The sequence below is a fragment of the Sus scrofa genome, chromosome 6 (genome assembly GCF_054392235.1).
Source record: "Sus scrofa isolate SSC_HxYL_T2T_F1_AM1 chromosome 6, Sscrofa_HxYL_maternal_Yorkshire_Landrace_v2.0, whole genome shotgun sequence".
In the NCBI taxonomy this organism is placed as follows: Eukaryota; Metazoa; Chordata; class Mammalia; order Artiodactyla; family Suidae; genus Sus; species Sus scrofa.
The window spans coordinates 71,569,965-71,592,638 of record NC_139388.1 but is presented as its reverse complement, the minus strand read 5'-3'; the positions used below and the strand labels follow the sequence as shown (position 1 = coordinate 71,592,638).

Below are 22,674 nucleotides of genomic sequence, written 5' to 3'. Positions count from 1 at the left end.
TGCCCTCTGTGTTAACACCCTTATCTCCATATAAATGGGCCATTTTCTGCCTGTAGCGACGGGAAACTAAATCAGGGAAGCCAAGCTTAGGAGCTGTGTAAATGACCTTGTCTTGTATTGAGATGAAGCGGCCGCAGGGGTGGGGGCAGTGGGGAAGGTGGGCTTGTGCCATAGCAGCTTCCGGAGAGCCCATGGGCATATCCAACCGGGATGCGAGCTTTGTGTTAATTAGAGGTTTCACTTGACGCACGCAATTCCGTAGGGTGCGCACGCAAGCGGGGAGGTGAGGAGCTGGGAGCGGGGGTGGGAGCCAGTGGCTTTTGTGCACTCAGCCTGCCTGTTGCTTTTTGGCTCTGGGCATCATGTCTCTGCCACGATTGCCTGGGCCCAAGTGCCGTCGCTGGACACTCATTAAAACCCTGAAGTCGGAGTTCCTGTCGTGGCGCAGTGGTTAACGCATCTGACTAGGAACCATGAGGTTGCAGGTTCGATTCCTGCTCTTGCTCAGTGGGTTAACAATCCGGCGTTACCGTGAGCTGTGGTGTAGGTCGCAGACACGGCTCGGATCCCGCGTTGCTGTGGCTCTGGCGTAGGCTGGCAGCTACAGCTCCAATTCAACCCCTAGCCTGGGAACCTCCATATGCCGCAGGAGCGGCCCAAGAAATGGCAAAAAGACAAAAAAAAAAAAACCAAAAAACAAAACAAAAAAAACCCCCCTGAAGTCTGTAGGAAAGTGAAGCAGAGCCTGAGCCCCACCCTAGGGCCGTCTGAGCAGGCTGCGCTGAGCGTGCCTGGTCAGGGGTTCTGACTTCATACAAGGCCTCGTCATCCGCATGACACCATTTGTCACAGACCAGTCACTGGTGCTGAGACCCTTGCCCCATGCTGACTCAGGGCGGTGCCTCTGGCTGGGCTTTGGCGATCATGTGGGGGTGACTGATCCAGGAAGTATGGACCAACTGACTTGGCCAGGAGGCCACTCTCGCGGGTCAGTACTGCTGCCCAGGACTCTAAAATCTTTTCTTTTGAAAGAGTTGGTCTTATGTATTGACATTTTTTTGGCCGTACCCATGGCATGTGGAAGTTCCCAGGCCATGGACTGACCCTTGATGCCAGCCACAGCTGTGACCATGCTGAACCCTTAACCCATTGAGCCACCAGGGAACTCCCAGGACTCTGCATTTCTTGGGCCCCCATTTGGCCTCACTGTCCCCCCTTTCTCTTCCAGGGGAGCAATGATGAGCTGTCGGAAAATGAAGAGGATCTGGAAGAGAAGTCAGAGAGCGAGGGTAGTGACTACTCCCCGAATAAAAAGAAGAAGAAAAAACTCAAGGACAAGAAAGAGAAAAAAGCCAAGCGAAAAAAGAAGGATGACGATGAGGATGACAACGATGATGGATGCCTCAAGGTAACACGGGGGCCCGGCTCGGGGACACCCGCTCGGACGGGCTGAGTCTCCTGCTGTCATCTCTCTGCCCCTCTGAGGGCAAAGGCCAGAGCACCCTTTCCCACGAGTGGCTCTTGGGGCAGATGGGTTCTGGGTGTGCATGCATGGGTGCATGTGCGCGCTCGTGAAGGTCACGAGTTTGTGAGAAATACTGTAGCCACAAGTCCGGGAGACACATTTGAAATGATCGGGGGCAGGAAGGAGTTGGGGGAGGAAGTTGTGTGGCCTCCGGCTGATGCGTTGTCCGCTGTCTTGGCCATTGAGCGCACAGCTGTCTCGGCGGGAGGAGGGCGATGGTCTGAGCTCAGGTTTGGTGTCAGGAACCTCTTGTTTGGAGCAATGTGGGAAAAATGAAACAGAGGGAGCTTTTGCCAAGAAGTGGCTGGATGGAGTTCCCATTGTGGCACAGCGGAAACAATCCGACTAGGATCCATGAGGTTGCAGGTTCGATCCCTGGCCTCGCTCAGTGGGTTAAGGATCTGGCATTGCTGTGAGTTGTGGTGTAGGCTGCAGACGCTGCTCGGATCTGGCGTTGCTGTGAGCTGTGATGTAGGCCGGCAGCTGCAGCTCTGATTCGACCCCTCTGATTCGACCCCTAGCCTGGGAACCTCCATATGCCATGGGTGTGGCCCTAAAAAGAAAGGAAAAAAAGAAAAGTGGCTGGACAGCTCCACTTACGGTAGAAAGGAGACTTCATCCGGGGGTGTTCTGAAATCCCGCCCTCACGGGCATCCGAGAGAGGGCCCCAGGGAGCGAGAGTCGGATGCCGTGGCGATGGGCTGGCAGACTCCCCAAGGGAAGGCCTGTCTCCGTGGGTGTGGGGAGTGATGAGAAGGGGCCAGTGTCCCTGGAATCCCTAGGCTGCTTCGCGGGGCTTGGAGGGGAGGGGAAGGGGCCCGGGGCCAGGCAGGCAGGACACACTCAGGGATAAGCCGCCTGCTTCCACTGTTCCTTCACGGGCTCCCAGCTCAGTTTGAGCTGGCTGTGGATTTAAAGACAAGTGCTCTGTCAGGATTAGTCCAGGGGCCGTTGGGCGTGGCAGAGATGCTGACTGCCAGTGACTTGAAGTTAGGAGGTGCCGGTGCTGTCCTGACACCCAGAGGGAATTCGTTCCTTAGCAGGTGTTTTATGAGTCATCCGTGACGGCTAACGGCTGAGAGGCTGACAGCTTTGGAAGATGAGCTTGCAGGAGCCATTCAGGTTGTCCTGTAATAATGCCATCACTCGCTCCCTCACTGCCCTGCTTCCTGGTGGGAACGGAGGTCCGATGTGCCTCCAGGAATGGCTGTGTGTTGAGGGCAGTTTGGTTAAGGGAGGGGGGGTCCCACGTGGGAGCACCTCTGAACCGTTGCTGAGAACAGGAGGCTGGGAATCGGTCTCTTGGGGCTGAGGGAGGCTGTGTCCTCTACCCATTGCCGGGGCAGAGCGCCCAGCTCTGAGGGGCTTAGGCAGCTTAAGGGGTTTGTTGGGTCGGCGCCCCAGGAGTTGAGAGTCAAGGGGCTTCCAGCTCCCGGTACCCAGTGGTGTGGTCCAGGGCCCCGTTTCTTTGTCTTTGTGGCTGAAATGTGTGTGGCAGTAGCTCAGGGCTTCCTGGGGACCCGGTGCCCCATCTGGGGAAAGCTGGCCTATGTCCTAGTTGTCTGAGCAGGGGACCCAGGGGTGCCCCTTCCTGGAGGTGAGGTCACCTGCCCTCCTGGACCAATGACTGTGGCTCGGCCTGTGTGTGGTATGTGCTGATTGGTGGAGCAGGTCGGGTGGGACTAGGGCAGCAGCCTGGCACAAGTGGGAGATTAGAGCAAAGGTCCTGCAGGCACCTGTACTCACTCTTTCCCTCCTGTGAGAGAGATGCTGGTAGCCCCTTTTTACAGATGGGGAAACTAAGGCCCCCAACTCTAGAGGCAAAGGAGCTTGTTCACCTTTCTCTGCCGGTTTGTGGCAGAGCCAGCAATGGAACCTGGTCTGTCTGGCTCCAGAGCCCAAGCTCACGGCCCGCTACCCCCATCCCAGCCAGCCCGGGTCTGCCCAGTGACCTGATGCTTGGCTGGCTGTCTCAATGAGTGCCCTTGGCCCCAGCGCCCCATCTGGAAAGTGAAGCAGTCGCTGAGGGACCCTCTCCGGGCTCTGTCCCCAGCTGGGCCATGGTCCCACGCTCTGCCCTGGCCAGGGCACACCTTCCTGGCCCCAGAATCCAGCAGCGGCCTGTCCTTTCAGGAGGCCCATGGGTGACTGTACTGGGTGACATCCTGGGATGGCCTCATTTCTCCCAGCATCCCCTGCTGCCTCCTCAAGGACACCTGTACCCCTAAAACCCAGCTTCAGGCTGCTCTTTTCGTCCTGATGCTCAGGTTCCCAGAATACTCAGTAAGGCCTCTTGTTATTCCCACCCTGGGTGTGTACATGGCTCCCTCCGAACCCCTAGGCACATGGCCCCGTACCCCTCCCCCATGGGCTGGCATCTGAGCCATTCCCACTGATCCGGGGGCTGGTGGCCTGGGATGCTGGAGGATGTTTTCCACGGTCACAGACACAATCCCCCCTGCTTTTCTGAGGCCTCCTTGCGGGGGGCGGGGTGCAGGTTAGAAGGACTTGTACCTTTGGAGCTCCTGCTGTGGCACACCTGGACGGGGGGCATCTTGGGAGCGCTGGGATGTGGGTTCAATCCCCCGCCGGGCACAGAGGGCTAAGGATCTGGTGTTGCCACAGCTGCGGCCTAGGTGGAGACTAGGCCTGATCTATCCCTGGCCCGGGAGCTCCATAAGCTGCAGGGCGGCCAAAAAAGAAAAAGGACCTGTACCTCTGATTCCACGTCCACCTCATGTGTCTGTAGGAGCCCAAGTCCTCAGGACAGCTCATGGCCGAGTGGGGCCTGGACGACGTGGACTACCTGTTCTCGGAGGCCGACTACCACACGCTGACCAACTACAAGGCCTTCAGCCAGTTCCTCAGGTGGGTCTCAGGGTTGCCATAGCTGGGTACCCATGGAGACCAGGCCTGCCTCCCCAGGGGGCCCACAGGGCGGGGGGAGAGGGCCAAGACCCCGGGCCCCTGGGGGGGATGGGCAGTCAGGCTGACACTGACCCTGGGCGGAGCTGGCAGGAGGGGCAGGACCCTTGGATTTTAAAAGACGCTCTCGCCTCCTCGCTGGCCCTTCACCCAGGGACCGTGGCCCCAGTCAGTCCCCGGGGCCCTAAGCCCCCATGGCTGCTCTCAGCTCTGGAAGAAGTGGCCCCACACACCCAGGGGCCTGTGGTGGGCCCCTCCCTCTGGTCCCTCAGGTCTTCCAGGGTCTGGCGGCTGGATTAGATCACCAGCCGCGTAAACGGAATCAGACGTGTTTGGGGACCGACTGGTGTCTGTCTTTGTCCTCTTCCCTGCCCTCCCTTCTGCCCAGTTTTCCCAGTTGGCCACACATCCCAGGTGGCAGCAGAAGGGTGGGCCCGGGGCAGGTCACGTGGGGCCCCCCCACCCCGCCCACTCGGTGCCGCCCTCACCCTCCGCCTTGCCCCTCACGCAGGCCGCTCATCGCCAAGAAGAACCCGAAGATCCCCATGTCCAAGATGATGACCGTCCTGGGTGCCAAGTGGCGGGAGTTCAGTGCCAACAACCCCTTCAAGGGCAGCTCGGCGGCGGCTGCCGCGGCGGCCGTGGCCGCAGCCGTGGAGACGGTTACCATCGCGCCTCCGCTGACCATCAGCCCCCAGCAGGCACCGCAGCCGGTGCCCATCCGCAAGGCCAAGACCAAGGAGGGCAAGGGTAAGGCTTTGGGTGGGTGGGCACCCGGGCCAGCCCAGGCAGCAGGCCTGTCTTTATCAAGGACCCGGTGCTCTTTCTCCGCTGTGTGCTGGCTTCCGTCCTGCCTCCCTTTGGCGGCTGCTGGGGACGTGGAGGAGGTGGTGGGCTTGGAGCTTTGGGAGTTTTCCTGGGCCTGGAGGACAGGGCAGAGGTGGCCTGTGCTGCTGGGAGTTAGGGGGTTCCTGAGTTTGAGGCTGCATGATTCCCCGCAAGTAGGGGTCCCTCTCTTCTGAAGCCCTGATCCCTGGATAGGGACATGCGTGAGTGTGGCTGTGGTCGGGGCCGGCCCCCCAGGAAGGAGGTCCCGCAAAATCAGACTCCGTGGTGGTGTCTGGCTGGGAGAACAGAACAGCAGAGGTCCCCTGCGAATTGAAGTTCTAGGGGAGGGAGGTTCCTTTTCCGGGTGGAGGGGTTTTGGCCCCATTAAGGGTACATGGATCTCCCCAGGGCTCTGAATGGTGGGTCCACTTGCAGCTCATGCTCCTGGGTGTCCCTGTCTGGGTTTTGATGGGGGGTGGAGGGGACCCTGGGGACCCCTTGTTTCTGCCCCTAAGGAGCTTTGGTTTCTGGGACCATGCACTCCTTTGCCGAGTCCCTGCAGGGGGCCCGTGGGCAACTGACATGGGCTTTAGAGCCCGCTCCTGGCCGCCCAGGCTGCCTCCTTTCTCATTTCTTCTCGGGCTTCAGCCACTGGGCTGTCGATTCCCTGAGCTGCCTGTTCAGACTCTGAAAAATTGAAATAGATTTCCCGTGGCGCCGCTGAGGTTACAGCTGGGCTCCCGGCCGCATCTCTCTGTGTGTGATGTGGTGGAAGAGGGCCGGGGGCGGGGCCACCTGCCTCCAGGCCCCCAACTTCCCTGCTCGGCCTGGTGGGAGGGGCTGCTGGGAGGTCCTTACTCCCCTGGCAGCTAATTGTCCTGTGGCCAGCTCTATAAAAACAGCCTCACCCCTGCTGGCCACCTGGGAGCCAGTTCCCTGGGGATGATTGGCAGAGGTGGGGGCAGTCTCGGTGCCAGTGTGGCCTGGGCCTGGGGACCACCTGGCAGCTGGCAGCTGGGGAAGGGCTTCCTGCCCTAGCAAATCCCCAGGGCCCGGGTATGGACTGCAGGTGGGTGGGTGTGCCCTCGGTGGCCCTGCTGGCCCTTGGGGCCCATGGTTTCACTGGGAACAGCTCTTTTCCGGGGAGAGGGATGGGACCGGGCTGTTCCCAATGTGGCTGAGGGCATAGGGGCAGCGCAAGGGCCAGAGCTGGGCCAGGGTTCTTTTCTGGCTTCCCCCTCTACTTGCTGTGCATCTTCAAGCAAGGATGCCAGCCTCTCGGAGCCTCAGTCTTCTGGTCTGAAAAGGGGAAACGACCCTTTCCTTTCTGGCTCCCGTGAGCTGTGAAAGCCTGGCGGGAAGGCGAGCGAGCCGTGGTGAGCGCTGCTTGTTCCCTGGTGCTTTTCAGGGCCTGGAGTGAGGAAGAAGGTCAAGGGCTCCAAGGATGCGAAGAAAAAGGGCAAAGGGAGAAAGGTGGCCGGGCTCAAATTCCGCTTCGGAGGGGTCGGCAGCAAGAGGAAGAAGGGCTCCTCGGTGAGCGTGCGTGTGTGTGCGTGTGTGCGCGTGTGTGCTGAGCACGCCTGCCGCACAGCGGTTGGGTGACTGTGGGAAGCAGGGCTGTTCTTCTGGCCCAGGCATCCCTCTCTCATCTTCCCGTCCTACACGCAGGCCTGCTGGGCCTGCTTCCCCACCTGACTGGTGGGGGTTCAGAAAGGATCCCTCAAGGGCCTCTGGAGCTTGGACGCTGGGTGGGCAGCTCTCCTGCCCTCCCTGCTGAGCTGGGGGCTCGGTCCAGTCCCTCTGCCCCAACTGCCTCCATCTGGGCAGCTGGCAGGAGAGGCCTGGTGGGGCCTGGACGCTCAGGTCTGCTGGGAGGGTGGGCCCAGGAGGGGGGCATGTAGGCAGGACCAGCCTGGGCTGGAGGCCTGCCCCTCCCTGGCCCTGGCAGGGCTAGCTCTGGCACCAGGTTCAGAATGACCCCAAGTTCCTGTCTGAGCCTTGGGACCCTTTTTCTCTGGGGGTACCTGTTTCCCTCATCTGCCCCAGCCCTGCAGAGGGGCCCAGATGGAAGCCACAGGTCTCAAGTTTAGCTGCCATGGAGGGGAGCACGGAGCAGCAGCTGTGGCCCAGCCTGGAGCTGGTGATCCAGCTCTGCTTAGCTTTTGCGCGCATGCTCATGTGCCAGGCTGTCTGCTCCATCACGATGGGCCCTGCTCTGGAGCTGCTCATAGTCGGGAAGAGGTTTGGGCATGTGTGCTGGGAGCGAACCAACCACAAGCAGATGGCACAAGCTGGACCTGGTGCACAGGCTGTGCACGGGTCTAGTTGGGGAGCGATCTGGGAAGGCTCCTGGGGGAAGTGTCCTTAGGTCCTCCCCTTGAGGGATGTGTAGGAGTTTGGTAGGGTGGAGGGCAGGGCCTGGGAGCCTTACGGAGGTGGAAAGTGTGGGGAATGGCTGTGGGCTGGAGAACAGGGCTTGGGGAAGGTGCTAGGACATCAGGCTGGACCCGTGGGCTGGGCCCTTGGGTTTCTAGCTGGCTGGAGAGAGGAGATGAACCACATCTGTGCCTCTGGAGCCTCCACCGTGCCCCACCCCACCACACCCCTGCCCGGGCCTGCGAAGCCCCAGGGCCGGCTCTGGGCTCACAGGCCCTTTCCTGCCCCTGCAGAGCGAGGAGGATGAGCGGGAGGAGTCGGACTTCGACAGCGCCAGCATCCACAGCTCCTCCGTGCGCTCCGAGTGCTCTGCTGCCCTGGGGAAGAAGAGCAAGAGGAGACGCAAGAAGAAGAGAAGTAAGGCTGCCTGCCTGCAGGGTTCCCATGGCCGTCACTGTGGACATGGGGGTGCAGAGCCCCCCTTCGGGAGCGGGGAAGGGCAGCATCAGGCCTCGGCCGTGCAGATCCCCTGTGCTTCCTCAACCACCCTGGCCTCTATGGCCAGGAGAGGGGTCCTGTCCCAGCGAGTCAACATACATTAGGGACCTATGTCAGCCACCCCTGGTCATTGGCCCTGGCAGAGGGGGCACCAGAGAAGGAACTGCTTTTTCTTTCTTTCTTTCTTTTTTTTTTTTTTTTTTTTTTTTGGTCTTTTTGCCTTTCCTAGGGCTGCTCCTATGGCATATGGAGGTTCCCAGGCTAGGGGTCTAATTGGAGCTGTAGACGCTGGCCTACGCCAGAGCCACAGCAATACGGGATCTGAGCCGCTTCTGTGACTTACACCACAGCTCACGGCAACGCCGGATCCTTAACCCACTGAGCAAGGCCAGGGATGGAACCCGCAACCTCATGGATCCTAGTTGGATTCGTTAACTGCTGAGCCATGACGGGAACTCCAGGACCTGCTTCTTGACCTCGTCTACCCTTCATGCATTCATTTACCCTCTGCCCACCTGTCCCCTCCCCCCACCTCCACCCATCCTCTGTCTCTCCATCCTCCTTCCCTCCCTCACTTACTTTATCCATCCCCCATTCACCTGTCTACCTGCTTACCCACCTGTCTTCTTTCCTGCCTCCTCCCACCCACCCACCCCATCACCCCTTCACCCCTTTACTCCCTCAGCCATTCTGTTCACCCTGTCTTTCTGTCCACTACCCTATTCATCCAGCATCTATGAAGGGTCTACACTGCCAGTGCAGCCTGGGGTGGAGACTGGTGGTGCCCTGGGAGTGGGGACGAGGCCCCCACGATGGTCTCTACCCTCTCCCCAGTTGATGATGGTGATGGCTACGAGACAGACCACCAGGACTACTGTGAGGTGTGCCAGCAGGGCGGGGAGATCATTCTGTGCGACACCTGCCCGAGGGCCTACCACCTCGTCTGCTTGGACCCAGAGCTGGAGAAAGCTCCGGAGGGCAAGTGGAGCTGTCCCCACTGTGTAAGCCCTTGGCAAGACGCCCCGCGCCTCGGTTTAGTCCGCGCCTGGATTCCAGACCCGGCACGTGGGGAGGAGCCAGTGGGAGGGAGGGAGTCGCTTCCCGGTGGAGGCGGGGGTGGGGGTGGGGAGTGGTCCCGGCCCAGGATGCCTCCACCTGGACTTCCCCCTCCAGGAGAAGGAAGGGATCCAGTGGGAGCCGAAGGACGACGACGACGAGGAGGAGGAGGGCGGCTGCGAGGAGGAGGAGGACGACCACATGGAGTTCTGCCGCGTGTGCAAGGACGGCGGCGAGCTGCTCTGCTGCGACGCCTGCCCCTCCTCCTACCACCTGCACTGCCTCAACCCGCCGCTGCCCGAGATCCCAAACGGTGAATGGCTCTGCCCGCGCTGTACTGTGAGTGCTACGCCCGCCCCGCGCCGAACGCCCCGCCCCGGCAAGGCCCCGCCCATCTCCTGCAAGGCCCTGCGCACAAAGGCCCCAGCCGCCGAGGCCCCGCCCCAGCCGGCCCGGTCCGCTAAGGCCCCGCCTCCGCCAGCCCCGCCCCGCCCACACGCGCCCCCGCCCCCGCGGTTCCAGGCCCCACCCACTACCTCTGCCGCGCGCCCCCGCCCCGCCCCCCGCTAGACCTGAGCTCCCCGCCGGTCCAGACCCAGCTCCCACTGGCCACAGGCTCCATCCCAAGCCCGCTACCATCTGCCCCGAGGCCCCCACCGCCTCACCCAGGCCCACTCTACTCCTCAATCCCCTTGCGTCTCAGCCGCTATAGAGAGAGCGGTCGGTGGTGGTGACAAACCAGCCTCCAGCCACCCCAGCCTCTGTTGATGGGGTATCTCTCTAACGCTTGCTGAGTTTTCAAACACCCTGGCCTTTTGTTATTCCCATTTTTAGATGAGAAAACTGAGGCTCAGGGCGGTAAAGTGTCTTGCCCAAGGCCACACAAGACTGAACCGTCCACTCAGACCCACCCTGGACCTGGCTCTTGTCCCAGGCCTGGGGGTGACTGGGGGAGGCCTCTGGGGTGGAGTCTCTGTTTCTACAGGGAGAGGGGAGCACCCCCCAGTCACCATAGGCATTTGAAGGCCTCCGTGGTCTGAGTTGTCCCCAGCTACCCCCCCAGGGCTAGATTACCGCTCCCCATCCTGCCCCATGGATCCTGGGCTGGGCTGTGCCCTCCGTTACCCCGTGTGCATCTGGACTTCTGTGTGTGTGTGTGTGTGTGTGTGTGTGTGTGTGTGTGTGCGCAGACCCTCCTGTGTGCATGGCACAGGTGGGGTCCTGAGTACAGGGTGGTGTCTCGGAGTCACCGTGGTGCTGTCTGACGTGGGGAGCAGTGCAGCCTGTTGGAGGGAGCCTTGGGGCGGGGCCCTACCACCAAGCTCTGAACTTGGGGACCCTCCTTTGTCCACAGTGTCCCCCCCTGAAGGGCAAAGTCCAGCGGATCCTGCATTGGAGGTGGACAGAGCCCCCGGCCCCCTTCATGGTGGGGCTGCCGGGGCCCGACGTGGAGCCAGGCGTCCCCCCTCCCAAGCCTCTGGAGGGCATCCCAGAGAGAGAGTTCTTTGTCAAGTGGGCTGGGCTCTCCTACTGGCACTGCTCCTGGGTGAAGGAGCTACAGGTGAGGCGCCTGGGCAGGTGTGACTGTGCCCAGGGCCTAAAATGCGCTGGCCAGCTTCTTGAGTGAGGGGGATTGTGGGGAGCTGGGGGATGGTGGGGGCTGAAGGCAAAACTGTCCTGCCTGGGGCCCAGGCTGGGGCTGGAGGAGCTGGGTTGGGGGACGTGGGGGTCACGGCCCTTCTCCTTCCGTGACCTGTGCCCGGCCCACGAGCAGCTGGAGCTCTACCACACGGTCATGTATCGAAACTACCAAAGAAAGAACGACATGGACGAGCCACCGCCCTTTGACTACGGCTCCGGGGACGAGGACAGCAAGAGCGAGAAGAGGAAGAACAAGGACCCGCTCTACGCCAAGATGGAGGAGCGCTTCTACCGCTACGGCATCAAGCCCGAGTGGATGATGGTCCATCGGATCCTGAACCACAGGTGCGTGCCCTGAACCGCGCTGGAGCGGGGTGCCCACAGGTCCGGGATGTGCTGGCTGCTTCAGCCACAGGGCCACGTGTGGGTGCAGCTGGGGCAGGAGGAGAGGGGGCCCCGACTCGCAGCCATTTGACCGTCTGGCTGGAGGGGTTTTCATGCACACTCACATGTGCAGGCATGTCACCTACCTGGTAGGAGAACAGTTCTTAAGTCGTGTACATAGAGGGACACCTTTACAAATGGCCCTTGAGGTTTGTAGACTGGATGTGGTGGCCGGGACCCTTGGGCTCCTGGGCTTCTGCTGAAGTCAGTGCTTGAACCTGCGGGAGGGTCCCAGAGACCAGGTGGGCCTGAGCTGTGGGAGCGTGGACACGTTCGCGCTTCTTTTATGACACGGCTGACACCGCTGCGCGCCGTCTACCCCAAGCCGCAGGCATTTTGCCTCCGCTTTCGTGTTTAAGGACGGGAGCAAGGTCTCTTGCCCAGGGTCACATGGTGAAGAGGTGGTGGCACTGGATTGGAATCCAGTGCTTTTCTGGAGGCAGGGCCTGCTTGCTTGGCCAAACCCCAGTGCTCCTGCGACAACCCTTTGTTGGGCAATCGGAAATTCCCCAGGTGACAGTGGTCAAGGGCTGCAGAGGCCAAGGCAGGAGGCTCCTGGACGCTGAGAGTCTGGCTTCAGTTTGGTGGGTGGTGGGAGCTCTTGCTGATTCTTGAGCTCAGGCTCTTGAGACCCGGTGGTGGCGGACAGGTGCAGGGTGGGACTTGGGATCCAGTAGACCACAGGTGTCCCAAACACAAGAGTTAGGGAGACCAGAGCTTAAGGACCTGAGCCTGGAGTTCCCGTTGGGGCTCAGTGGGTTGAGAACCTGACATTGTCTCAGAGGATGTGGGTTCGATCCTTGGTCTCACTCAGTGGGTTAAGGGTCTGGTGTTGCTGTGGCTGTGGAAGTGGGGGGCGGGCAGGAGAATTTGGAGAAGTGGCCCCTTGGCTATGAAATGCCCCCTCCTCCCACCCTCAGGTCTCACTGAGAGTGACCCAAGCCCCCCACTGAACTGAACCACAGCGTTTTTACCGTTGTTAAATTGCATGTTCAGAACATAAGCGGCGGTTTTTCTCACTGCCTCCAAAGCAGGGCAGGGCAGGTGAATTTCTTCCAGATTTATTACCTGAACAGTCTGAGTAACAGCTGATCACTTACTGAAAAAGCAATCTATTGGTTTCCGTGGTGACTGGGCATCGGTCTTTCCAACCGATGCCTCAGTGGTTCCCCAGGCCAGTCACTGCCATTTAGGTGAGCATGCATGGCTCCCCGCGCCCTGTGGGGCTGCTCTGGCTTGGTGGCCCCAACAACTCAGGCTGGGTGGGAGGCCCTGGGACACTTCCGGGGGCATGTGCATGCTGCAGGGCGAGGTGTTTCTCTGAGCACCCCTTCTGTGCCGCTGGCTGGACCATCAGAGCCCTGTGTCCCCAGAGGTCTTTGGGACCTTTGGGAGGGAGCATCTCATTCTCCTCTACTGTGCAGGGATGGGCCCTGGACCAGGGTGGGAGTTTTTAAGGGGAAAACAAAGGCCTACAGTCCAGGGAGAGCTGACTGACTCAGTAATTAAGAATTCCGGGAGTTCCTGTCGTGGCGCAGTGGTTAACGAATCCGACTAGGAACCATGAAGTTGCGGGTTCGGTCCCTGCCCTTGCTCAGTGGGTTAACGATCCGGCGTTGCTGTGAGCTGTGGTGTAGGTTGCAGATGCGGCTCGGATCCCACGTTGCTGTGGCTCTGGCGTAGGCCGGTGGCTACAGCTCCGATTCAACCCCTAGCCTGGGAACCTCCATATGCCGTGGGAGCGGCCCAAGAAATAGCAAAAAAAGACCAAAAAAAAAAAAAAAATATAAAAAAAAAAAAAAGAATTCCGGAGTTCCCGTTATGGCTCAGTGGTAATGAACCCGACTAATATCCATGAGGATTCCCTCTGTGGGTTAAGGATCCAGTGTTCCCGTGACCTGTGGTCTAGGTCAAAGATGAGGCTCAGATGCGACCCCCAGCCTGGGAACTTGCCTATGTTGCAGGTGCAGCCCTAAAAAAAATAAAAGGAGTTCCCATTGTGGTGCAGCGGAAGTGAGTTCAACTAGTATCTATGAGGATGTGGGTTTAATCCCTGGCCTCGCTCAGCAGGTCAGGGATCTGGGGTTGCTGTGAGCTGTGGTGTAGGTTACAGATGCAGCTCGGATACCATGTTGCTGTGGCTGTGGCCTAGGCCAGCAGCTGGAGCTCCGATTCAACCCCTAGCTTGGGGACTTCCATATGCCACAGGTGCCACCCTAAAAAGCAAAAAAAGCAAAAAAAAAAAAAAAAAAAAAAAGACCCTGATGGCTCCATGAGGATGTGGGTTCGATCCCTGGCCTTGCTCAGTGGGTTAAGGATCTGCATTGCTGTAGGCTGTGGCTTAGGTCGAAAATGCAGCTCAGATCCATCATTGCTGTGGCTGTGGCCTAGGTTGGCCACTGCTGCTTCACTTCGACCCCTAGCTTGGGAACTTCCATATGCCATGGGTGCAGCCCTAAAAAAGAGAGAAAAACAAAACAAACAAACAAACAAAAAAAAACAGAAAAAAGGAGTTCCTGTGGTGGTTCAGTGGCAGTGAACCCAACTAGTATCCATGAAGATGTGGGTTCGATCCCTGGCCTTGCTTGGTGGGTTAAGGATTCGGCATTGCCACGAGCTGTGGTGTAGGTCGCAGATGCAGCTCGGATCCTACGTTGCTGTGGCCGTGGTGCAGGCTGGTCACTGTAGCTTCTCTTCAACCCCTAGCTGGGAACTTTCATGTACCTCGGGTGTGGCCCTAAAGAAAAAGAAAAACAAACCAAAAAAAATTTGAGAATTCCGGGAAATCCCTGTGAGAGAAGGGGGTCCATCTCCACAGAGAATGGGGAGGACCCCGGCTCTTGCCCCTCCGTTAGCCTGGCCGCCCAGATGTCCTCGCTGCTCTGCCCTCGGCCCGTGCCCCACTCCCTCCTCACGAGCTGTGTGGCCTCGGTGAAGCCGCCTCCTCCCTCTGGAGTCCCTGTCCTGGCGCTGCCCTCCCGGCCGGGGCTCCCAAGGGCCTGTGGGGGCGAGAGGCTCTGCCGCCTGTGAGGCCCCTGCCGTGGCCTCTTGCTGCGGCCACGGCCTGGTGACCCGCCTGCCCCCATGGGTGTTCTGTGTTGCAGCTTCGACAAAAAGGGGGACGTGCACTACCTGATCAAGTGGAAAGACCTGCCCTACGACCAGTGCACCTGGGAGATCGACGACATTGACATCCCCTACTACGACAGCCTGAAGCAGGCCTACTGGGGCCACAGGTGGGCCGCCCCCCACCCCCCGCCTCCCTGCCACCCCCGCCGCCCTGAGCTCTGCCCCCGTCATCCCCTGCTCTTTCCCAGGGAGCTGATGCTGGGAGAGGACGCCAGGCTGCCCAAGAGGCTGGTCAAGAAGGGCAAGAAGCTGAGGGACGATAAACAGGAGAAGCCCCCGGACACGCCCATTGTGGATGTGAGCGGGAAGCGGGCTGCGGGTGGCCGCAGACGAGGGCACGTACTCCGGAGGACCCCAGCTTGGGCTCCGTGCAGGAGGGGGACCACGGTCCAGTCCGCTCTGGCCGGGCACCTGGCGGGCAAGGGGGGCGGGACCCAGCCTCTCCCCGCAGGGGTGGGCTCACATCCTGGGGTCCAGGGCCCCCAGCCTCATGCAGAGGGGCAGCTCCCAGGGGGCAGAGCGGTTTTGCAGCGCACAAAATTGCCCCCTAGAGGCGCTCATTCCGGAGTAACGCGAGGTTGACTTTTATTCATTTGGCAGACCTTGCCAGGGGCTCTGCTAACACCTGCCCTGGGCTGGCCCTGGGGGGACAAGGCCCTGGCCCCCAGTTTTAAGACAGGCTCATCTTCCAGGGGCCCACGGGCAGGTACACCCAGAGCTCGGGGTTCAGCTTGGACCTGTGGGGTGCCAGGGGAAGATGAATGGGTCTGATACTTCAGGAGGGCTTCACAGGGGAGGAGGCCTTGAGCTGCAGAATAAAAGAAGCAGAGAGGGCGATGGTCAGGAACCCTGGGTGTGCATCAAAGGTTGGCTAAGTGCCCGCTGTATCCTGGGCACTGGGTGAGACTCAAAGGAAGCAGTGGTGAAAGGGACTAGTGTGGTGCCCACAAGCTGGGCTCAGAGTCCGAGACTCCGACACTTGGGAATCAGGGCCGCCGTGGGAGGGCAGAGTGGGAACCCCCAAGCCTAGCGGGAGTCAGGGAGGACTTCCTGGATGAAGTGGCGTTCCAGCTGAGATCTGAAGGATGGATAAGTTAGCAGGGATGAGAGGCGTGGGGAGTTTTTTGAGGCAGAAGGAACTGCATGTGCAAAGGCGTTGGCGGTGAGCCCTGCTGGTCAGGATCCAGGGTGAGTCTGAACCTCTGCCTCCCCCGCAGCCCACGGTCAAGTTCGACAAGCAGCCGTGGTACATCGACTCCACGGGCGGCACGCTGCACCCTTACCAGCTGGAGGGCCTTAACTGGTTGCGCTTCTCCTGGGCCCAGGGCACCGACACCATCCTGGCTGACGAGATGGGTCTGGGCAAGACCGTGCAGACCATTGTTTTCCTGTACTCCCTGTACAAGGAGGTTCGAGGGCTGGGCTGGGCGGCCGGGAGGGGCGGCCGGCGCTGATGGGGGCTGGCCGCAGCCTCAGTGCGTCCGCCTCCCTCCCCAGGGGCACTCCAAGGGGCCCTACCTGGTCAGTGCGCCCCTGTCCACCATCATCAACTGGGAACGTGAGTTCGAGATGTGGGCGCCTGACTTCTACGTGGTCACCTACACGGGGGACAAGGAGAGCCGCTCCGTGATCCGGGAGAACGAGTTTTCCTTCGAGGACAATGCCATTCGGAGCGGGAAGAAGGTGTTCCGCATGAAGGTGAGGGCGTCGCTCCCGGGGTCGTCCCCCCCCGCCCCGACCCCCGGGCCCTGCAGCCCATCCGGGTCCCCCCCACCCCAGGCTCCTGCGGAGGCCGCGTCTGGCATAGAGCATCTCTTGAGGCGGAGTTACCACTCTGTCCCTGTTCCCACGCTGCTGCCGTAGCAAAGGACCACAGACAGGGTGGGGGGCTGGAAACAGCTGCAAAATGTAGCCTCTCGGGAGGTCCCTAGTGGCCTAGTGGATAGGACTTGGTGCTTTCACCCCTGTGGCCCGGGTTCAGTCCCTGGTCAGGGAACCGAGATCCCACATCAGGCCGTAGCGCTGGCAAAAAACAAAACAAAAAACCCACCAGCGGGAGTTCCCGTTGTGGTGCAGTGGAAACGAATCCAACTAGGATCCATGAGGTTGCAGGTTCGATCCCTGGCCCCGCTAAGTGCATTGGGGATCCGGAGTTGCCATGAGCTGCAGTGTAGGTCGCAGACGCAGCTTGGATCCCGCGCATTGCTGTGGCTGTGGTGTAGGCTGGCAGCTGTAGCTCTGATTCAACCCCTAGCCTGGGAACCTCCATAGGCTGCGGGTGTGCCCCCCCACAACCGCCAAAAAAAAAAAAAAAAAGCCCAACAGCAAAAAACTCATCTTCTCACTGTTCTGGAGGCCAGAAGTCCGAGATCCAGCTCTTGCCAGCGTGCTGCTCCCTCTGACGCTCTAGGGGCGGGTCCTTTGGTGCCTGTTCCAGCATCTGGTGGCTGCAGGCGTTCCTTGGCCTCCTTGACCTGCAGCTGTATCATTTCGGTTTCTGCCTGTGTTGTCACGTGGCCCTCTCCCTGTGCATCTGTGTATCCTCTTCTTATGAAGACGCTGCTGGGGAGTTCTCTTGTGATGCATCGGGTTAAGGATCTGGCATTGTCACTTCTGGGGCGCGGATTCACTCCTGGCCCGGGAACTTCCACATGGCACAGATGCAGCCAAAACCAAAAAAAAGGCATTACTCACACTGGATTTAGTGCCGACTCAAATCCAGGATGACCTCATCTTAATCAATTACACCTGTTCTGGCTCCGACAAAGGTCACATCCTGAACTTTGGGGTAGACGTGGATCTTGAGGGCACATGGTTCAACTCAGTCCATCAGCTGTGTGACCTCCAGCAAGTCACTCAGTGTCTCTGTGCCTCAGATCCTTCTCAGCAAAGTGGAGATCAGAGACTCACTCCAGAGTTGTGGAGGGTTGACTGACTGACTGAGCACTGGGTGGGGTCTCTGGAACTTCCTGTGCCCCCGGGTAGGGTCACGGGGGGTCTTGCTGAAGCGCAGGTTCTGACCCAGCACGAAGTCCCAGGAGATGCATGTTTCTGATCCTTGGGCTGCAGTCTGAGAAGCAAAGGACCCATCACTCAGTACTTAGGGCACCTGGCACATGAGAGGCCCCCTTGCAAATCAGGAAATCAGAGCTCACGGCAACGCCGGATCCTTACCCCACTGAGTGAGGCCAGGGATCGAACCCTCATCCTCGGGGCTACTAGTTGGGTTCGTTAACTGCTGAGCCACGACAGGAACCCCCTCTTTCACCTTCTTTTCTGTCCTGGTTCGTCACAGGACACTGACACGGTTCCCTGTGCTGTGCAGCGGGCCCTGTTGTTTCATATGGTAATTCTCTGTGTGATTTTTTGAGCTCTTTTGGGTCTCACGGCCTTCCTCCCATAGACAGTACTGCTCCCCTTTGACAGGTGAGGAGACTGAGGCTCGGGGAGGTTCGTTAACTTGACCAAGGTCTAGCTCAAAAGGGCAGGGCCGGGGACAAGCCCCGTGCCGCCTCCAGACTCCGCTCAGCCCCTCTGACCCCTTCCCCCCAGCTCGAGGTCGGTGCTCTGGGCCTCAGCTGACCCCTGTGCCTGATGGCCCATGTCTCGCCCTCTGTCCTTCCCGGTGGGGGGTCCTGTGCCCCCTGCTCCTCGCCCCGTTGTCTCTGGAGACCTCGATCGGCTGCCCTCCCAGCGGTCCTCCCCCATGCCCCCCCTTCCTTCCAGAAAGAAGTGCAGATCAAGTTCCACGTCCTGCTCACCTCCTACGAGCTCATCACCATTGACCAGGCCATCCTGGGCTCCATCGAGTGGGCCTGCCTCGTGGTGGATGAGGCCCACCGGCTCAAGAACAACCAGTCCAAGGTAGGAGGCGCTGACCGCTGGCCCCCGGAGCCGCTGGGGCGGCCGGCCGCCCAGCCCCCTCACGTCTCTCTGTCACCCCCAAGTTCTTTAGGGTCCTGAACAGCTACAAGATCGATTACAAGCTGCTGCTGACGGGGACCCCCCTTCAGAACAACCTGGAGGAGCTGTTCCATCTTCTCAACTTCCTGACGCCGGAGAGGTTCAAGTGAGCCTGGGGGGCCGGCTGGGGAGACGAGGCGGGGGGCAGCCAGGGAAGGGGGGTCAGTGCCCGTCCTGGCTCTGGGGCTGCTCGCCGGGCCTCAGTCTCCTCGTCTGTAAAATGAGACGGCAGCAGCGCCCACCTCAAATGATCTAGACGGGAGGGGGCTTCACATTGGCTGGTGCCTCATGCCTGGGAATTGTCGCCTGCTGCTAACGCTGTGATTTCTCCTCGGCTCTGTCCCCAGAAGACCCTAGGGTCCTCCTGGGTTCCTTCCCTGCCCCCACATCCCTGGCTCCTTCCTTTCCCCCCACAGTGGCCTAAGTTACCACATGGGCGACGGTGATGGAGGCTGAAGCTGGGGTGGAGGTGGTGGGGCTGGGGGTGAAGTCAGAGCCCCCGGCTGCCTGTCCTTTCCTCCCCCCATTTTCCTGCTCAGAGAGGGGATTCAGGGAGTGAGCATTGTGGCACAGCGGGTTAAGACCCCGATGCAGTGTCTGTGACGACGTGGGTTCCAACCCTGGCTTCACTCCATGGGTTAAGGATCTGGCATTGCTGCGAGCTGCCGTGTAGGTCACAGATGCGGCTCAGATCGGGCGTTGCTGTGGCTGCGGTGTAGGCCAGCAGCTGCAGTTCTGATTCGACACCTCGCCTTGAACTTCCATATGCTGCTGCAGATGCGGCCCTAAAAAGGAGAAAAAGATGGGAGTTCCCTCTGTTGCTTAGTGGTAATGAACCTGACTAGTATCCATGAAGATGCAGGTTTGATCCCTGGCCTCGCTCAGTGGATTAAAGATCTGGTGTTGCTGTGAGCTGTGGTGTAGATTGCAGATGCGGCTCAGATCCTGCATTGCTGTGGCTGTGACATAGGCCGGCAGCTGTAGCTCTGATTGGACCCCTAGCCTGGGAACCTCCATATGCCGCGGGTGCAGCCCTAAAAGACACGGAAGAAAGCAAGCAAGCAAGAAAGGAAGACAGAAAAAGAAAGGGGGGGCGGGATTCAGGGTGGAGAGTGCTGATTTTGGCCTCAGGAGATGTAGGTTAGAGGGCAGGTTGCACTGAGGAACTTGGGCTCCCATGAGCCTCAGTTTCTTTATCTGTGATCTGGGCAGGAGTCCCACAGACACATGTCCAGGACAGCTCTGAGGCCGGGCAGGTATCCTGAGACAGCTGTGATATGTGGGGGTGACACAGGCTGAGACTGAAAGAACACCTGGGGCAGGGCCAGGGCTTCTTGGCCCACCAGCCAGTTGGCTGCTCCTGTGACCCTCTGGCAGGTGGTAGGGACCTGGCTCCCTCTACAGAGGGCGTTGGCCGGTTCCCGGGCTCTCATCCCAGCTCTTTCTGGCAGCAACCTGGAGGGCTTCCTGGAGGAGTTTGCCGACATCTCCAAGGAAGACCAGATCAAGAAGCTGCATGACCTGCTGGGCCCGCACATGCTGAGGCGGCTCAAGGCTGACGTGTTCAAGAACATGCCGGCCAAGACGGAGCTGATCGTCCGCGTGGAGCTGAGCCAGATGCAGAAGTGAGCAGCCTGCCCCGGGGTCCCCCGGCTGTCTCCCCTCCTGGAGGGGCCTGACCTGGCCTTCCTGGGCCGCTGCCCAGGGTGGGTGGGAGGGCCTTTGGGACCCACAGAGACCTCATGTCACCTTTCACTTTTTTTTTTTTTCGTCTTTTTGCTATTTCTTGGGCCACTCCTGCGGCATATGGAGGTTCCCAGGCTAGGGGTTGAATCGGAGCTGCAACTGCCGGCCTACACCACAGCCACAGCAATGCAGGATCCGAGCCGCGTCTGTGACCTACACCACAGCTCATGGCAACGCCGGATCCTTAACCCACTGAGCAAGGGCAGGGACCGAACCCGCAATCTCATGGTTCCTAGTCGGATTCATTAACCACTGCGCCACGACGGGAACTCCACCTTTCACTTCTGCTTCCTTCTTGGGGACCTCTGGTCAAGGTCCAGGGACCAGGCTTGGGGCCACCCCAGTCCTCGCGTGGTCCCACAGTACCTCGCTGGGCCAGGCCCGCAGCTTCACCTCTCGGGGCTCCCCGCGTCTGTCTGGAGCTGGGCGCTCGGCCACCAGCCCCTGCCTCCCCATGGAGCAGAGCGCCCTCGTGGAGGCAGGTGCGGCCAGGTGTCCAGCCCGGCTCTCCTTCCTCTGCCACAGGAAGTACTACAAGTTCATCCTCACGCGAAACTTCGAGGCGCTGAACTCCAAGGGGGGCGGGAACCAGGTGTCGCTGCTCAACATCATGATGGACCTGAAGAAGTGTTGCAACCACCCCTACCTCTTCCCCGTGGCCGCTGTGGTAGGTCCCCGTGGCTGCTGCCGTGGCCACCGTGATGGCTGCCCTTGGCCGAGTCCCCCATGGCAGGGGCCTGAGACCGTGGAGGGGCTTGTGGCTGCTGTGGTGGCTTTTCTGGGCCCTTCCTGCAGGTGGCATTGGCTGCCATGGTGCTCCTGGCTGCTGTGGCTGGTGCTCAGGCCTTCAGCCCCCAATCCTCCCCAAATATGAGGACTTGGAAGTGATGTGGCTCCCCACGGTGCCAGAAGTTTCTGCTCAGGCAGGCCCTCTCCTTCCCTCGGCGCCTCCTTGTGCCTACAAAGTAATGGGGGCTTTGGGTCACCGGGTCCCCTCCAGCCTCAGTGTCAGGGATTCCAAGGGCTGACGTGGCCGAACTCAGTTGCCAAGGGAGTCGGGAGGGGTTGGGTGGGGCCCCCGGGTGACGCTGACGTGCAGCCCTGGGTGAGAGACCAGACCCTCAGCTCCAGCCCTGTGGTATCAGGACAATCACTGGTCCTCTCAGAGCCCCAGGTTTTTTGTCTGTAAAACGGGGACCCTAACGGCATCCACCTGCAAGGGCTGAGGACCAGGCGAGGAAGTTCATATAAGGCGCTTTAAGGAGAGGGCGCAGTCACTGCTGTTCTGGTTCTAACTTCAACCCTTCATTTTCTGTACCTCCCTCCACCACCCCCAGGCCTCCCCCTGCCCCCCAAAAAACAGATCAATGTGCAGAGGTAGGTGTGGAGGCCGTGCTGCAGGTGGTCCACACTTGGGCAACTCCAGGCCACTCTCGTGACCCTGGCCGGGCAGCAGCCTTTGGGCTGAGGTTCTGCCCAGCTGGGGTCCAGGTTGGCTTTGCCCGGCTGTGCCCTACAGTGACTGCAGAGGCCAGGCCAGATTCCTGCTGGGAAGGCCACTTGGCTCCAGACTGTCATCTATCTGTCACTGATGTCGGTGGTCTTGGTGGGGTGCCAGCAGGGGGCGATGGAGGGCAGGGCTGGCAAGTCTGAGCCCTCCTGGGAACCTGGGGCTGGGAGAGGCTTGGGCTTGGTGCTCAGCCTGTTGCTGGGCGCTTGTCCAGCCCCTGGGGCCTCTTTGGTGCAGAGCCAGAGAGGAGAGGGGAGCCCCAAAAGCCCCACCTCCTGCCGTGTCCGCAGGAGGCCCCCGTCCTGCCCAACGGCTCCTATGATGGCAGCTCGCTGGTCAAGTCTTCAGGGAAGCTGATGCTGCTGCAGAAGATGCTCAAGAAGCTGCGGGACGAAGGGCACCGTGTGCTCATCTTCTCCCAGGTGAGCCGCCCCTGCCCCACCTCACCCCTGCAAGGCCATCCAGCCCCCTGCCAGCTGAGGGCACAACCTGCCAGCAGCCCTCAGGGCCCAATGCCATCCTCATGTGGATTGAGTGTCAAAAGTCACTCCTCTGGGCCCTAGCCTTACGCGGCCAAGGGGACCTGCTGTCTGGTTCAAGTTCAAGATGCTTAAGGTATGTGGGTGATGAGCACCAGAGGCCTGCCCATCACCTGCTGCTTCTGGCCTGCTCCTCCTGGAGCTTCCTGTCCTGGCTGGGATGATAGGCCCTCGCCCTTCGCCCCTTGCCCCTCGCTTCTGTAGCCCAGCGTCTCCTGGAGGTTGGTTCAGGAGGAGCCCCGCAGGGGGCGTAGCTGAGAGGGTCCCCAGCTGGATCCTGAAGTTGCACTTGCAGCATTGCTTTTGGGGCAGTCAGAGGCAGAGCTGTCCAGTCTCAGAGCCTTGTTCGTCTGCGCACTGGTTGTTCCTTCATCCTTTCGCATCTGTCATACATCAGGCTCTGTGCTAGGCATGAGGGTCCAGCTCTTGTTCTCGAGACCCTCATAGTCTAATGTGGAAGATGGAGGTATTGACAGTTATCTAATCCCAAGGCC

At 60.2% G+C, this 22,674-nt stretch overlaps 1 protein-coding gene across 5 annotated transcripts in view; it reads left to right on the top strand.

Annotated features, from left to right (window-relative positions):
• CHD5 (chromodomain helicase DNA binding protein 5) overlaps positions 1 to 22,674 on the top strand; it is a 69,564-nt gene that overhangs the window by 16,018 nt on the left and 30,872 nt on the right. For all 5 annotated transcript variants that reach the window (XM_084962644.1, XM_084962643.1, XM_021095238.2 and 2 more), the window contains exons 3-20: positions 1,229 to 1,408; positions 4,275 to 4,393; positions 4,962 to 5,200; positions 6,687 to 6,811; positions 7,948 to 8,071; positions 8,987 to 9,153; positions 9,326 to 9,547; positions 10,563 to 10,769; positions 10,983 to 11,194; positions 14,398 to 14,529; positions 14,611 to 14,719; positions 15,640 to 15,831; positions 15,920 to 16,120; positions 18,149 to 18,286; positions 18,370 to 18,491; positions 19,837 to 20,010; positions 20,657 to 20,798; positions 21,932 to 22,063. In XM_084962644.1, coding sequence (XP_084818770.1) covers positions 1,229 to 1,408; positions 4,275 to 4,393; positions 4,962 to 5,200; positions 6,687 to 6,811; positions 7,948 to 8,071; positions 8,987 to 9,153; positions 9,326 to 9,547; positions 10,563 to 10,769; positions 10,983 to 11,194; positions 14,398 to 14,529; positions 14,611 to 14,719; positions 15,640 to 15,831; positions 15,920 to 16,120; positions 18,149 to 18,286; positions 18,370 to 18,491; positions 19,837 to 20,010; positions 20,657 to 20,798; positions 21,932 to 22,063 — 2,937 coding nt within the window. The remainder of the gene's footprint in view (positions 1 to 1,228; positions 1,409 to 4,274; positions 4,394 to 4,961; positions 5,201 to 6,686; positions 6,812 to 7,947; positions 8,072 to 8,986; positions 9,154 to 9,325; positions 9,548 to 10,562; positions 10,770 to 10,982; positions 11,195 to 14,397; positions 14,530 to 14,610; positions 14,720 to 15,639; positions 15,832 to 15,919; positions 16,121 to 18,148; positions 18,287 to 18,369; positions 18,492 to 19,836; positions 20,011 to 20,656; positions 20,799 to 21,931; positions 22,064 to 22,674) is intronic.